The sequence below is a fragment of the Crinia signifera genome, chromosome 5 (assembly GCF_055691185.1).
Source record: "Crinia signifera chromosome 5, ASM5569118v1, whole genome shotgun sequence".
Classification (NCBI taxonomy): Eukaryota; Metazoa; Chordata; class Amphibia; order Anura; family Myobatrachidae; genus Crinia; species Crinia signifera.
The window spans coordinates 281,972,388-281,989,904 of NC_139221.1; the positions used below are offsets into that span (position 1 = coordinate 281,972,388).

General features: G+C 41.2%; 1 protein-coding gene across 1 annotated transcript in view; it reads right to left on the bottom strand.

Annotated features, from left to right (window-relative positions):
- The window catches only part of DNAH11 (dynein axonemal heavy chain 11), a 262,190-nt gene that overhangs the window by 86,821 nt on the left and 157,852 nt on the right, over positions 1 to 17,517 (bottom strand). The window contains exons 46-54 of the mRNA XM_083189115.1: positions 17,070 to 17,243; positions 15,701 to 15,905; positions 14,278 to 14,443; positions 14,061 to 14,163; positions 12,656 to 12,895; positions 5,842 to 6,003; positions 5,047 to 5,240; positions 2,515 to 2,677; positions 404 to 527 (exon numbers count right to left, since the gene is read on the bottom strand). Coding sequence (XP_083045241.1) covers positions 404 to 527; positions 2,515 to 2,677; positions 5,047 to 5,240; positions 5,842 to 6,003; positions 12,656 to 12,895; positions 14,061 to 14,163; positions 14,278 to 14,443; positions 15,701 to 15,905; positions 17,070 to 17,243 — 1,531 coding nt within the window. The remainder of the gene's footprint in view (positions 1 to 403; positions 528 to 2,514; positions 2,678 to 5,046; positions 5,241 to 5,841; positions 6,004 to 12,655; positions 12,896 to 14,060; positions 14,164 to 14,277; positions 14,444 to 15,700; positions 15,906 to 17,069; positions 17,244 to 17,517) is intronic.

Here is a 17,517-nt window from a genome sequence, read left to right on the forward strand (position 1 = left end):
CTCCATTGTTTGCTTGTGATCTCTGTGTGCGTCCATTTTTTTCGGCGCATATGCAGTAAAGTATATCTTTCTATGGCGCATGTACAGTATACAGATATCCACATGACCTATCCACAGTTACACTTACATCCATTTCAGAATCAGGTACACTATATACATGTGTTATAAAGTGCCCATATCCTTATTACATGATGATATAATTATTTGTTCTTTAACCCCATTTATTTGAATGGTGGACACATAACACATACTTCTCCAAATATTCTGCTAAGCTTGATGACTGCACGGCAATGTGCTTATGAGGACTGTTTGTAACAGTGTCTTCTTTCCTGAAAGTTTGCTGTAACCACACACAATTTATCAATGGCAAAAAATCTTTGAAGAAATGTGTTGAAGTAATCACCTGATGCCAACAAGTCATTAATCAGAACCAGAAAGCGTTCGTCTGGAACATGGGCATCTGTCAGCAAAAACACAGTGGGCATGTTCTTGGCTCCAGTCCTGATGTACAAATTGGCAAGATCCACCTACATGGGAAAGAAGCAATCATTTATACTTGGAGGGAATGTTGATGCAGGTATAAAAACAGAAGGCTCTACTCTTTGTGCTGTACTCTCCACCTGCTCCAATGCAGTGTCTATCATTGTTGTGACTCAAGGAGGAGAACCTGGTTCTCAGCACACATACAGACAGGAAATGTGACGTATCAGTTATATATATATATATATATATATATATATATATATATATATATATATATATATATATATATATATATATATATATAAATAAAATTCTCCTAGTAGGGGGCCTTTATAACAGAGTTATGCAGCCCATACACGGTCCGTTTTCGCCGGCTCCGTTTAGTACTATGCGATGCGCGCTCCCGCGTATGGGCACCTTTAGGCAAATGGTGTCATGCCCACTACTGTGGGACTACAAATCCCATCATTCCTTGCTAGTCAACTGAAGTGACTACTTTAGACTTGGAGCACTAATACTACTTTCACATCACAAAGCTGGGTCGGACCCAGGATCTTGATCCCTGGTCCGACTCTTTCACATTAAACTCGGGTCACCCATTATACACAGGGCAACCTGGGTTTAACCCTTTTTATAAGTCGGGTCGAATTGCTGGTTTAATTGAACTGGGTTATTAGGTTTGGGGCTTTCACAACGCACCTCGACCAAGATCAACAAGGCAATGGCCCAGGTTATTGGGCCATTGCCCAACAAGGGGTATAAAACGGTTATTCATAAGATTTCAGTCAAACGTTTTTGAATACAAGCTCATCCAATAAACAGAAAGGCTGTGTCTGAGAAAAACGTTTTAAATATAGAAAACGTATGGTCTCATTGGTTTAGGCTTGTCGTAAATAGAATATGGTCACTCTTGGGATAACCAAATTCTGCCTTTTGAATAACCAAATTTTCCTTAAAGCAGGAAATTAACGGATTTCTAAAAGTTTTGCCACCAATCATTTGGTACATATGGTAAACTTGACTTGCTTAACCCTGTGACTGCCAAGTGAATTTATCAAAATAGGTGGGAAGATTGCCAAACAAACATTTTTATTCATCATAATGACCTGTAATGTTTACCTTATATTGGAAATACAATTTTTTTATTTGAATTTAAATAACAAATGCACCAACATAATAGAGGGACAAATTTATTAAATTTGGTGAAGTTATAAAGTACCAGCCAATCGGCTCTTAACTCATTTTTCAAATCCAGCCTATAACATGGCATTTAGGAGCTGATTGGCTGGTGCTTTACCACTGGACACTTTACTACTTTACCAGGCTTAATAAATCTGCCCTAGTGACTTAAACTAAAGTTGGGGATCCATTCAAATTTTCTTGCCAAATATTGCAGCACGGAATTCTATATTGTATTGTAAAGTAAAAGTGTGTACACACGGTTCGATGTTCTGTGCGATCCGATGTACGATTCGATGTTTTGACCGATTTTTACTTTTCCCTTTTTTTTTTTTTTTTCTCTACTCCTTAAGATATGCTTAAGATTTTTACTTTTTACCATACAATTTGCTATGCGATTTCCTATTTGATTTACTATGCGATTTCCTATGTGCCTTAAGATTTGCTTAAGATTTTGACTAAGCGATTTTGACTTAACAACAGGATGACTGACAGGGCCCTGGAAATCGTATAGCACATCGCATCTTAAGCATATCGCAAGGCACATACGATGCATGCGATATGCTTGCGATTTGTGCTAGATAGAGCACACTCTATCTCCCCTCCGATCTCTCCTTAAACGGGAGCGCGCATCGGGCTAGGAAGCCCTTACAATGCATACAATCAGTATGCGATATGTATGCGATATGGCTTCCGATGTTGACGATATCGTCAACATCGGAAGCCATATCGAACCGTGTGTACACACTTTAACTGTAACCAATTATTTATTTAGTGTACTGTAACAATAATACATTTATTTTCCCCCCAAAAAATGCATGGTAACTCAAATTATAAAATCCGCCGGCTTACCCTCAGGTCTTGGATTCCATAGCCATTTTTTAAAGTGATCTGAAAAACTTCTAGAGAGCCCAGGAACGCAGCCAGTTTAGACAGACTCTGTTTCCCACTGCCGCCCACTCCGATCAGTAATGCGTAACCACGCGGTGTCTCCAAAATGCGACTTATTCGGCAGCTGAAAAAAATAAACAGCATAAAGTGCTTACTGTACATCACCTAAAGTCATATATACCATAATGGCTGTTCCATACCCTACCAATGACAGTTATGTATACAGAAAGCAGCAATATCATTCTTCATCTTTTTTTCCAATATACAGAAAGTTTTCTATGCAGGAAATCTTACACTACTGGGACCTGTTCTTGTAGATCATACACTTACACAAGCATTTCCCTCTCCATGGGCTCACATGTCCCTAAGCACCGATAGCCACTTACCTGACCAATATTTCTCAGGAAAAGCACTCAGTTTAATTTGATTTAATTAAGATAAAAACATAACTTTAAATTTAAAGCACCCTCAGTGCCCATATGCCCCTATAATACCATTACTCCCAACCCCCCCAAGTCGCAAAACACTAGTAGAATAGGCCTCCTGTTCAGTGGCGGAACTTGTGAGTGGTTGGCCCAGGTGCAAAAATATAATTACCTCACAATATGAAACAAAGCAGTGGGTGACAGGGGGAGGCAGCGGTTGGCATTAGAAGGCAGGCGAGCAAGGAGGATGACCCTGTATTGCAGGCAGAGGTTGACATATAGAGGAAGACAATGACAGCAAAAGGCAGGGGGAGGCAGAGGGTGATGGGGAGCAGAGGGTGACACAGAGAGGATTACACGGAGAGGCAGTAGGTGTCAAGGGTGTAAGCACAATGGGCCTTATTTTGGTTCATTCTTTTTGACAAAATCCTTCTTAGATGGACAAAACCATGTGCACTGCAGGGGGGGCAGATGTAACATGTGCAGAGAGAATTAGATTTGGGTGAGTAATTTTGTTTCTGTGCAGGGAAAATACTGACTGCTTTATTTTTACACTGCAATATAGATCTCACTTTGAAGTAAAACCCCACCCAAATCTAATTCTCTCTGCACATGTTACATCTGCCCCACCTGCAGTGCACATGGTTTTGCCCATCTAAGAAGGATTCTGTCAGAAAGAATGAACCAAAATAAGGCCCAATGTTCTGCATGGTACGGAGAACATGGTAGGAAGTATCATATACTTTGGAGGGGGCAGGAACACAGCAGTTTCTCCCCTGCCTGTGATAGGGGGCCCTGCCCTTTGTGCTTTCTGGGTGAAAGTGATCAAATTGAGAGTGATAAAAAGCCAGCCAATCAGCTCCTACCTGCCATGTCACAGACTGTGTTTGAAAAAGGTCAGATAGGAGCTGATTGCTCGGTTGTTTATCATTCTCCATTTCATCACTTTTAAAGCTTAGTGCATCTGGCCCAAGTTACACGGCAAGGCCCTCGGGCAGTGGGGTTCACCCTGCTCTCTGCACTGGGCTGTTCATCTGAAATTGCTCAGAATGGTCTGAGGGGGGCCCAGTGGATAACTCATTGCTAGCCTGTGCAGAAATGGGCCCCTTATTCCTCAGGGGCCCGGTACAATGCACCTGCTGCACAAATGGCAAATCCGCCTCTGCTTCTCTCCATATTCACACCAACCCTGAATTCAATGATGTTGTTAATGAGTCACCCTTTGCCTTTATATGATTTTATAAATGATATCATTACACACATAATACTTTGGGAGTGAGGGTAGTCAAGATCTACAGGCAACCTTAGACTCAAATTGGCACAAATATTCTAAACAAAGGAGTATGTATCTGAATTTCTCTGCAGATAATGCTGGTGGCTTTCCTTCTGGTCAGTAAACTCATATCGTATCTGACTGGCAGCATTTCACAGAGAACCAGTGAACTTTTCCAGAGAGATTTGTTAACCTGGCAGCAGCTACACTACCCAAAGAGCCAAAGAAAACCATTAACTCATCTATAAATAACCACTGCTTGGCAGTGGAGCCTAAGAAGTAAATGCACTAAAACTTCCAAAAATTAAAGTAAAGTAAAGTTGCCCATAGCAACCAGTCATATTTCTATTATTGGATTCTAGAAACACAGACAGGGGGTCAGATGTACTAAGCTTGAAATGTGATAAAATGGAGAGTAATAAACAGCCAGCCAATCAGCACCAAACTGCCATGTTACATGTTTCAACTCTCCAGTTTATCACTTTTCAAGGCTTAGTACATTTCAGCCAGAATCTGATTGGTTACTATGGGCGCCATCATCTCCATCCCTTTTTAGAAGCTTTTGTAAAGTTAACCCTAAGACCCCACATGGCTGCAGTCAAGATACAGGATTGGGCCCATTCCACCTTCTGTCTGCCAAATGACATGTACAAATATGTGTTTAGGCTCCTCATTGCACCCTGGGCTCTGGGCCTAGGCATAGGTTGATTAGTGGATAAGCCAACTCTGCCTGGGAAACCCTGAACATTGCCTTAGCTATTTATGTTACAGCTAGATCAGTGCACCTTTACTTACACATGCTCCATCGCATCCTCGAACAAAACCAGATTCATGGCTGCATTGAGCTCATTGTAGCTGTCAAGGGCTTCAACAAGCATTTTCCTGAGGTCATCCCACCCTGGCACCGGCATATAAGAAGCGGCTCCAGCTCCACTGGCAAAGTGAGTATATATAAGCGGCTGCTTAAACAAGACATGGTCTTCTGTACCCTAGACACAAGAGACACAGGAGAAGACAATACAATGACTGAAGTTATTGTGTTCCGTACATTTCAGTGCAAGGATATAGGACCTTATTCTGGTTGACTTGCAAGGCTGCAATTTTGCAGCCTTGCTAGTTCCCCAGACACTGCCTGCCGCCCGCACAACCTCCTGTCCACCCCCTCGCACACCGCCATCCCCCGCAGGACTGCGAATGGATGATTTGCATAATCATTTATTTGCAGCCTTGGGTGTAGAAGAGAAATAATTTGATGGTCGGCGACCATCGAATGATTTCTCCAGCGCTCGCAGACCTGAGACACCTCTGTGGCTGCCACCGTCTGTCATCCGGTATTACAGGATGAGTAAACCACTTTCTATAGTCTCCTACTCTGGAAAATGGGTCACCCCCAGTGAAAACACACTGGGCCGGGTGAAAATACACACTGAGTGATTAATCGGCCAGCGATTTTCAAAACATCGTTCATGGGCAAAAACACCCAGTGAGTATACACCTTAAGTCACACCATGCATCTTATGCCATTTGGTATGAGGACATCGTGAATAACTTTATAAAACAAGGTAGACACCGGAGCCTGCGTAGCCTTACTTCAAAATATTTCCTCGCTGTGTCATAAATAATTTTTTTAAACAATTCACAATCCTTTGTTTCAACCATCTTGTCCCCATAAACTCGAGAAGACTCATGAAGCCACAGCAGAACCAGGTCGTTTGGCTGTTTCAGGCAATCTGGTGTAGCAAACAAGATTCCCTAGAATAAAAAAGTAAGAATATAAATTAACAGAGGTTAATGAATATATCCGAACATATTTCGATTCTAAGGGGTACATTTACTAAAGCTTCTGAAAATGAGGGAATGTTGCCCATAGCAACCAATCTGTCTATCATTTTGTAGGATGTAATAGAGAAATAATATAGGCAATATCTGATTGGTTGCTATTGACAACATCACCTTTTTTTTTTTACTAAGTTTAACCGTAACAACCCAGATTATCCCACAAAACCAAAGAATGAAAGTCTAAAACTTGGTAATAATTCTAGCTAGATTTTACATTTGCAAATCCTTTTTGGTTAAATAGCATCTTATTTACAAAACAGAGTCAATATGATGCACAAGCAGCTTCTTCTAAAAGGACATGTGACACGTCCACAGTTGTGCTCATAAGTTTACATACCCTAGCAGAATTTGTGATTTTCTGGCCATTTGTCAGAGAATACGAATGATAACTCACAAACTTTTCTTTCACTTATGTGGTTAGTGATTGGGTGCAGCCATTTATTGTCAAACAACTGTGTTACTTTTTTTTAAATCATAAGGACAACAGAAACTACCCAAATGACCATGATCAAAAGTTTACATACCCCAGTTCTTAATACCGTGTATTGCCCCCTTTAACATCAACGACAGCTTGAAGTCTTTTGTGGTAGTTGTGGATGAGGCTCTTTATGTTCTCAGATGGTAAAGCTGCCCATTCTTCTTGGCAAAAAGCCTCCAGTTCCTGTAAATTCTTGGGCTGTTTTGCATGAACTGCACGTTTGAGATCTCCCCAGAGTGGCTCAATGATATTGAGGTCAGGAGAATGAGATGGCCACTCCAGAACCTTCACTTTATTCTGCTGTAGCCAATGACAGGTCGACTTGGCCTTGTGTTTTGGGTCATTGTCATGTTGGAACGTTCAAGTACGTCCCATGCGCAGCTTCCAGGCTGATGAGTGCAAATTTTTTGATAACATTCTGCATTCATCTTGCCATCAATTTTGACCAAGTTTCCAGTGCCTTTGTAGCTCACACATTCCCAAAACATCAGCGATCCTCCTCTGTGTTTCACAGTAGCAATGGTGTACCTTTCATCATAGGCCTTGTTGACCTCTCTACAAATGTAACATTTATGATTGTGGCCAAAAAGTTCAATTTTGGTCTCATCACTCCAAATGACTTTGTTCCAGAAGTTTTGAGGCTTGTCTCTGTGCTATTTGGAGTATTGTAAGCGGGATGCTTTGTGGCATTTGCGTAGTAATAGCTTTCTTCTGGCGACACGACCATGCAGCCCATTTTTCTTCAAATGCCTCCTTATTGTGCATCTTGAAACAACCACACCACTTTTTTTCAGAGAATCCTGTGTTTCGATGAGAAAGTAGTGTCAGATATCAAGATATCTGGCACTTTAAGAAGCGCTTCTTAAAGTGCCAGATATCTTGATATCTGACACTACTTTCTCATCTTTGCACCTTAAAGGGACCAACACTCCCTAATTAGGAAGCAGCAAAAATCCTGCACAGTCAAAAGTCTTTTCCACATTAAGCGATTGATTTATCCCATGTGATAGCTCTGGCTAACTTTATAATTAAATGATATTAAATATTGAATGAATCCCCAGAGAATTAAGATCTATCTCGACTAGCGCTACTGAGTGCCCCTAGGGTCACTCACTTTTTTCAATCCCGTGTTTCAGCTGAAGTTATTTGTGGATTTTTCTTTGCATCCCAAACTATTTTCCTGGAAGTTGTGGCTGAAACTTTTGTTGGTCTACCTGACCATGATTTGGGTTCCACAGAATACCTCATTTTCTTCTTAATTAGAGTTTGAACACTGCTGATTGGCATTCTCAATTGCATGGATATCTTTTTATATCCCTTTCCTGTTTTGTACAGTTCAATTAAGTTACCTTTTCCCGCAGAGCCTTTGACAATTCTTTTGCTTTCCCCATGACTCAGAATCCAGACACATCAGTGCAGCACTAGATGAAAGATGCAAGGGCCTTTCAGGAGTCCAGAAACTCGCCGACCTTTTATACACAAACACACTGATCACAAGCAAACAGATCACAGGTGAGGATGGTTACCTTTAGTAGCCATTCAAACCCGTTTGTGTCAACTTGTGTGTATGTTATCAGGCCAAAATGTCCAGGGTATGTAAACTTTTGATCAGGGTCATTTGGGTAGTTTCTGTTGTCATTATGATGTTAAAAGAGTAAACACAGTTGTTTAGCAAAAAATGGCTTCACCCAACCACTAACTATGAGTGAAAGAAAAGTTTGCGAGTTATCATTCATATTCTCAGAAATGGCCAGAAAATCACAAATTCTGCTAGGGTATGTAAACTTATGAGAACAATTGTATACACAGTGTGTGACTTTGGCTGTATCGGCATAAGAAATGGAACGTTAGCTTTTCGTAAGCAGATACATCCACAGCCACACACTGAATATAGCCGTGCCACACAACTGGCCAAATGTATCAAACTTCATACAGTGATAAACAACCAGCCATCCCCTCCTATCTTAATCTCAGCCTGTGACATGGCAGGTGCTGGTTTCTGATCACTCTCCATGTTAACACTTTTTGAAGCTTGATACATCTGGCCCAGAATCTTAATCAGCAGAAGCTGCTTGTGAGTCATATTTATTTATTAACAGTTTCTTATATAGCGCACACATGTTTTGCAGCGCTTAACAGAGAGAATCTTTGAACATTCACATCAGTCCCTGCCCCAGTGGATCTTACAACCTATATTCCCTACGACATGTACATGCACACTCATTCAATCTAGGGTTAATTTTTGTTAGGAGCCAAATAACCTACCAGTATATTTTTGGATTGTGGGAGGAAACTGGATTACCCTGAGGAAACCCACGACAGTACAAGGAGAATATACAAATTCTGCACAGTTAGGGCCATGGTGGGAATCAAACCCATGACCTCAGTCCTGTTAGGCAGTAATGCTAACCATTACACCATCCTTACTGCATTTGCAAATTATCAGAAAAAGACACACAAAAAAAATTACCAGCGCTACTGAATTGGGCCACTAGAAGGACTGATCAACGTGAAAGGGGGCTAGATGTACATGGACACATCTGTATATCTACATTTAGGCCAGATGGCTGTAAAGTTTTTAGATCAAATATCCATCGAGTTTCATTTTTTAATAATGACATTGTCAAATCTCCTCCTCTGCAGTTTTTGTTACTTTTTGTATTCCCATGAATTCTAAACTAGATGCATCTTTGTTATGACATTACAAATAGTGTTCAGACATGCTATGTGTTTGTAAACCTTTTTTAATATTATAGATGTTCTGTTATTTTTGTTTTTAATTTTCTTTTTGTTTGCCCTACGTATTGTAATCTGCAGGGACATTCCAGAAGATATATTATCCTCACATGAATTATGGTCTCTCATTGTATATTCTTTTCAGTTTGGTTCAATTGAAAATTTATAGTGTTTTTTGTTGTTGTTGTTTTCCTTTTTTTGTAGTTTTGCATGCTGTACGTTTCAGACAATAATAATGTCCTTTCAGTTCGCTTTTCTCTCCCTTTGTAGTGGAATGAAACTTTTTGTCAGATCTTGTTTTTTTATACATAATCTTGGGCTTTTTCATAAGAACCTGATAGATTGTCATCAAGCTATAGAACGTGCCAATGTTTTTTCAATATTTTCTTTAATTTTTGATAATTACTACTATATTGTGTTATAAATGCTAGGTGATATTCCATGTTTGTATATTTTTGTTTGTATTGGATCATGATGTACCTATTTATTTATTCAATTTGTTTTTGTAGCTCATGTTATCATCAGATGCCTTTTTTTTTTTTCATACAAAAGGTTTCCTTCAGTGAGTTTTCCTAAATTAGACATTTTGGATATTTTTTAACCAATGTTTACTATGGTTGCTTCTTTTCTTTTGCATTGTGTCTACTGACCGTGTTTTAGATTCACGGGAATACAAAAAGAAAACAATAACTGGAGAGGAGGAAACTTGACGATGTCATTAACACTTTGAGTGCCAGGTGAATTTGTTGCAACATATGTGGAAATTGCCAAGAAAATATTTTTATTCATCATAATGACCTTTAATCTTTACCTTATATAGAAAATATAATATTTTACACAACATTTTATTTACAGTTATATAACAAAGGTCAGATTTGCTGATTTTTGTACGCAACCCTATGGTACTTTAAGTGTGACATACAGCCGCACTTATTCACAGCGGAGAGGACATTGCAAGCTGTCCCCTGTTTGATTGACAGGAAATCGCCATTGGTGGGAGGTAACCGGCTATTATCTGTGAGTGTCAGGGAAAAAGCAGGCTTGACCAGATGTTTTCAGGGAGGGCGTGTGGAGTCAGCTCCGGCCTCTATTGCAGAGTTGAGCAGGGCCATTTCTAGAGGCAAACAAGCTGTGCAGCCGCCCGGGGCACCTGTCACCTCTCCTATAGCAGCCGCACCAGCTCCCCATCACCCACCATATAACTAACTTAGCTGGAGTGCTGGGTCAACACGGGGGAGGGAGGCAGTGGTGTATCTATGCTGCAGCAGACCGTGCGGTGGCTTGGTGGAGCCAGCACCCGTGGGGTCTGCAGGCACACCTGACAGCCAGAAGGATCTCTCCCTACCTTCTGTTGGGTGAATGCAGCAGCTTTCATGAAGCTCACTTCCCTCTCCTCCCCTGCCCTTCCAGAGTCCACTCACTCTTATCAGCTCCTCCCTCAAAGACGAGGAGCTCATGACAGACATGCTGCTGCGGATTCTGCCTGAAAGAAGGGGCTTTCCATGGCAAGGACAGGAGTGCATGCACCTGTACCCCTGCAGTTGCTGCCCATAGTAAGTGTGTGTTTGTGGATACAGTCTTTATACTTGCGTACTGGCACTCCGATGTTACATGTGTCTATATTTATACTATATAATATGTGTAATGGGCATTACAGTGTGCTGTGTAATGTGCAAGGGGAATTATGGTGTGCATCATATAGTTTCAGTGGCATTACGGTGTGCATCATATAGTTTCCAGTGGCATTACGGTGTGGCGTATAGTGTAAGTGGCAGTACGCTGTGTGCGTATAGCATAAGAATCATTAAAAGTGCCAGGCTTATAGTGTAAGAGGCATAACAGTGTGGCATATAGTGTAAGATGCATTATGGTTTGTGGTGTATAGTGCAAGGTACATTATGGTGTGTGGAGTATAGAGTAAGGTGCATTATGGTGTGTGGCATTCAGTGTAAGTTGCATTACGGTGTGTGGCATACAGTGTAAGTGGCATTATGGTGCGGGGCATATAGTGTAAGGTGCATTATGGTGTGTGGAGAATAGTGTAAGGGGCATTATGGTGTGGAATATAGTGTAGGGTGCATTACGGTGTGTGGCATAATGTGTAATGGGCATTACGGTGCGGGGCATAATGTGTAATGGGCATCACGGTGTGTGGTGCAATCTGTAATGAGCATAACGGTGTGTCGTGTAATGGGCATCATGGTGTGGGGTGTAATGAGCATCCCAGTGTGCGGCATAATGTGTAATGGGCATCACGATGCAGGGCGTAATGTGTAATGGGCATCACAGTGTGGGGCATAATGTGTAATACGCATCACAGTGTGGGGTGTAATGTGTATCACAGTGGGTGGGGGTATAATGTGTAATTGGCATCATGGTGTGTTGTGTAATGGGCATCACGGTGTGCGGCATGATGTGTAATGGGCATCACAGTGCGGGGCATAACGTGTAATGGGCATCACAGTGCGGGGCGTAATGTGTAATAGGCATCACAGTGCGGGGCGTAATGTGTAATAGGCATCACAGTGCGGGGCGTAATGTGTAATAGGCATCACAGTGCGGGGCATAACGTGTAATGGGCATCACAGTGTGGGGCGTAATGTGTAATAGGCATCACAGTGTGGGGCATAATGTGTAATGGGCATCACAGTGTGCGTCATAATGTGTAATGGGCATAAGGATGGGGGGTGTAATGCGTAATTGGCATCACGGTACAGTACTATGATGAATACTATGATGAATCACCCATTGTATAACTGTATATAACAGTACTATGATGAATCACCCATTGTATAATGGTGTATAGCTGTACTATGATGAATCACCCATTGTATAACTGTGCTTATAACTGCGCTATGATGAATCACTCATTATATAACTGTGCTTATAAATGTACTAAGATGAATCACCCATTGTATAACTGTACTATAATGAATCACCCATTGTGCTTATACTTTAATTATACAATATTGAATAACCCATTGTGTAACTGTGCTTATAACTGTACTATGATGAATCACCCATTGTAAACTTGTGTTTATAACTGCACTATGATGAATCACTCATTGTATAACTGTGCTTATAACTGTACTATATTGAATCACCCATTGTATAACTGTGTTTATAATAACTGCACTATGATGAATCACCCATTGTATAACTGTGCTTATAAATGTACTATGATAAATTACCCATTATATAACTGTACTATAATGAATCACCCATTGAATAACTGTGCTTATAATTATACAATATTGAATAACCCATTGTATAACTGTGCTTATAACTGTACTACGATTAATCACCCATTGTATAACTGTGCATATAACAGTACTATGATGATTCACCCACCTGGAAAATGTTAGAGATGTCTCTCAGGTTAAAAATATAATGAAATTTGATTGCAGTTGGAAGAAAGTTCTGCACCATTTTCTGGCTGAGCCACATTGCAGCCTGGATGACAGTAGGCCCAGTCCGGAGGATAGATGAGTGGAACGTGTGCTGCTGAAAGTGGAAACTAATGATCTTGGCAAAGATGGCTTCCAGAGCGTTATTGGATGGAAAATTTACAGCAAAAACTGTAAAATGTCTCTAAACAAGAGGAAAATATGAGACATGCTTGTTACTCCTAATGTAGTAGTGCACCCCCGAAATCTTGAAGGTTAACTGCCATTTTTAAAATGCCCCACATGCTTGAAGAGATATTTTGGGGCAAAATATGTATAGGTAAGACTGAGACTACAGAAGAATTAAAAGGTCTACAGTGTCTATATAAACAGTCAATAGGTCAACATCAAAAGTTAGACATGGACAAGGTCAACATATGAAAAGGTCAACATGTTTTTTAGTTTTTATTTTTCTGATGACACCTATGTGGAGTATGTGGACCCCCAATTAGAGTAGCACTTCGCTCACCATGCTTCAGGCCAGCTTCCCAATAGGAGTCCATGTGGATTTTGGGTGTCGGACGCCTCTCCGACAGTCGGGATTCCGACAGTCATTACTCCGACATCAGAATCCCGACTGCTCCCTCGTGGGGGTCCACGACCCCCATAGAGGGAGAATAAAATAGGTGGTGAGCACAGTTCCCCACCGTGCCCGAAGCGTGGCGAGCGCAGCGAACCGGCAAAGGGCTTCATTGCTCTCCCCCACTGTGCAGTCGGGATTCCGACTTCGGCCTAATGACTGTCGGAATCTCAACTGTCGGTGTGTTATACCACACCCGTGGATTTTAAAGTATAAAAAATTCCAAAAATGAAGTAGAAAAAAAATATCATCAAAAACCTCATTTTGACCTTTTTATGTGTTGATAATTGCCACAGCAACTTTTTTTGACTGACTGCAATGCTAAGGAGGGAACAAGGCAATGTGTCTGCATCGAATAAGCATATCATCACATACCCTCAAAGGGGAAAAACAAATTGCCATAATGCTGAGACCAGCAAGACTGTGGGAAAGATTTAATGCCGCCCGAGTTCAGCGGCAGTGCAAACTGTCCGCTGAGCTCTGACTTTTTTTTAAAGGGGAATTAACTTACAAGGCATGGTTTTGGAATAGATGTGGGTGAGTCCGCACACAAAAAAATGCTTGTAAGCGTTCTATTTGTATTTGTTGAAAACCAACATGAGTTCATCAAGGCTCTGGTTTTGCCTTGTAAGTTAATTCCCCTTTAAAAAAAGGCCAAGACATCTTGCACTGCAGCTGAACTCGGGCAGCATTAAATCTCGCCCTGTATATAGGACACGATCCACTCTACCTGCAGTCTTTGATTGATGGCAAAACTCCCGGCAGTTGGGTTCATGCAAGCGACATACTGGCAATTGTGGACTTCTTTCAGAGTCATCTTTTGCCGCTCATACCTACAATGACACGTGAGAAGGCTGGAGTAAAGCTATGTTAATCCCAGGGAACACTAGTTTACCAGTTTTATGTTATTGGACTCATTATTAGGGTATAAGTCATGAGGATTTTACCAGTGTCCATAATCAAGGTGTTGCCTAATCAGGGCATGGGGCTGGACAGTTCCATACTTGTCAACCTCGGGCATGTTCATGTCATCAATGAAATACACCAACTTTTTGTTTCCTATTGGCCCATAGTTACGTCCTGCTTTCTTCTCCAAAGACTTCTCAAGGATCCCTGAGTCATAGAAAACATTGATTAAAGAAATCCAGTGCAAATCTAAAGCTGGAGCGCATTCATTGGTACACTGCTTTTCCATGGTCCACAGCTTACACCAGGGGTGGGGAAACTCAGGCCCGGGGGCCGTATGCGGTCTGAGTGGCCCAACCACCCACCTGGTGGCTTTGCCGGGAGTCAAGTACAGGGGACTTCTCGGGAGAGATCGGTAGTTCTTGCAAGATTCCTCTAAATCAACAGCAGCCGCAGATGGTCAGTCCTATTCAGTGGCAGCCGGAGGGAGGGTGGGACGGCTGCAGCAGGACAATTTGTACAAAAATTTTTTACATATGGCCCCCGAAGGATTTTTTCCCCATACAAATGGCCCTTGGCACAAAAAAGGTTCCCCACACCTGGCTTACACCAATAAAACCTAACCCCATCTCCATCAAGATACAGTACATTAGGAGCACGAGCAGTGTCATCCTGCTGACATATACAAGCTTGAAAGCCTGAGAATGGAAATTTGTACTGCAGCTTTAACATTTGCTCAGGATTCTCTGGTAGTCATCCAGGCCGTAAGAGGCTTCTCAATCATTTAAATCAAAGGTAACTCTGCAAGTAGGTACTATAGGTTAGCTTGAAGCAGCACCACCTAGTGGATGGATGTCCAAAGTACTGTATACCATTTAAAGGAAATAATACATACCCAGAAAATAAATGTTTGCATGGCAATTTAGGAAATGTGTACTGAGAAAAATAAACTTTAAGAGGTGTACAATTGGGGGGCCCTTCATTATTCAATTGAGTCAAAGTATTCCCCATACACAATAATATTTGTCCATATTACAGCTTAATCTCCTAACCACTCTGCATACAGGGCGGGATGTTGTAACATCCGCAGCCCTTTATCGCCGGTTACCGCATTATTAATAACGGCATATGTTCTAACATATGCGGTTATTAACGCAAGGGACAGCTCTTGTGATAAGAGCTGTCCCTTGCGATGCGGTGCCGCGCAGAGTGACGGCGCCGGCCGCAGGGCATCCTGGGGATCCCTCAAACAGCGCTGCGGCAAGAAGCCCTTAGCTTTTGCTGGCAATTCCTTCCCCGGCGCTGTCACTGCGGCACTGCCATACAGCATACAGAAATGCGGTAAAAACCCCGATAACGGGGTTTTTACCGCATTTCTGCTTTAGAGAATCTCCCCCACAGACAGTGTAATGTACACGGAGAACAATACTTCCATCAGAAATGAGTATAATGTGGCTAACGTACGTTGCAGGGCAGCGGATGTGGTATAGTAGTTGAATGGGACTTTGGATATCATGTAGTGATCAGACAGGGTGGCCAGTCTGTCATGCAGAAACACGGTCTTTCCCACTCCTGCGCCTCCCACCAGCATTACTGGCTTAGCTCTTTGTATCAGTAGATCGGTAAAATATCCGAGGCACGTTGTCTCAGAGGTATGGACGAAGACCGCCTGCAGCAATGACAAATAAACCAACACAATGTGCTCATTGATACATAACCTTACGACAAATACTAAAATACATTACATTTTGAGTCATTTAAGCAACTGTTTAAGTATAAGGCCATGAATTAATGCAAAATTATTAGCACAATTCAGTTTATTTAGTTGACAATAAAAATAGATGAAATACCAGAACTGGATGTTAAACATTGGAAAAAGATATGCACATTTCTATACTATTACAGTTACCTATATCTATATAGCTAATAAGATATTCCACAGCTACAGTAATCAGAGATTTCCATTCTAGTACATAACTCTCGTCCCCTTTGGTGCTTACAGTCTGATTTACCCACATGAGACACAAACAATTTGTTTTAGTTATACTGCATGCAACTAACCTCACTGAATGGCAACAAAAATTAACAAAGAATAAACTTGGGCAAGTACAGGGAGCAATGTTCCCTCTAATTTTACGAAGGCTGTGTGCGGCAAAAGATTTTGGCTGTGCAACTTTGGTAGGAAATTTAAATTTTTGTGCGTCACTTATATATAAATGGAAAATGACGTTCAGCATTTGTGTTAACTTTACTTCAAAATGATATTAAACATTTAAACATTCAAAACATAGCACACAATGTAGTTAATGGGTGAGACACACATTAATTGAGTCCACAACTGCAAAAAGGGACCACTGCTGCTTTGTGCGCTCTGTTGTAATGTCTGTGCGCACGCTCGTCGAGTTGTGTGCGCGCGCACGCGCGCACAGCTTAGGGGGAACACTGACAGGGAGATTACACTAGTAATGACACACTTATTGCAGTGCATGGCATAATATGATCAACAAAAGTTTCTTTAGTGGAAATACTCCTAGACCTCCACTAAAACACCTAGCTTTCCGAAGCACCATGGGGACATCTGTAAAGAAGCAGACGTTTGTATCGGCTGACAGGGAGAGGTGACACAGTGTTTGTGTTCATTATTAAATAGGTAAAAATCTGTAAAAATCCCTTATCCAAAATGCTCATGGTCCTGGGAATTTCGGATAAGGGATATTCAACATCTATCTATCTATCTATCTATCTATCTATCTATCTATATATATATATATATATATATATATATATATATATATATATACACACACAGACAGATTATATATATTTAACTCACCTGTAGTGGGGTCTCTGGTTCCATTTCAAATTTGGGGACTTTTTCACTCCATGGGAGGAATTTCCTGGTTTTGTTATCCAAGTAATAATCAAAAACTGTTCCTTGGGCCGGAAATTTCACGGTTTTCATTTCTTTCATCCACCAATGACTAAACTCAGCTCTGTAATCCATTAGCTAAAATGAGAAAAGGAGCAAAATGAAAAACTTCAACAGACATTTCATAAAACACAGGTGTCCATTATATACAGTATTACACACACACACACACACACACACACACACACACACACACACACACACACACACACACACACACACACACACACACACACACGTAGAGTGTCCCTTATGCAAATATCCATTATCCAAATTATTCTGAAAACCAGTTTCCATGTACTTTTTAAATGTAACTTTACTAACATGGGCATTCTATTGAAGATGGGATGTT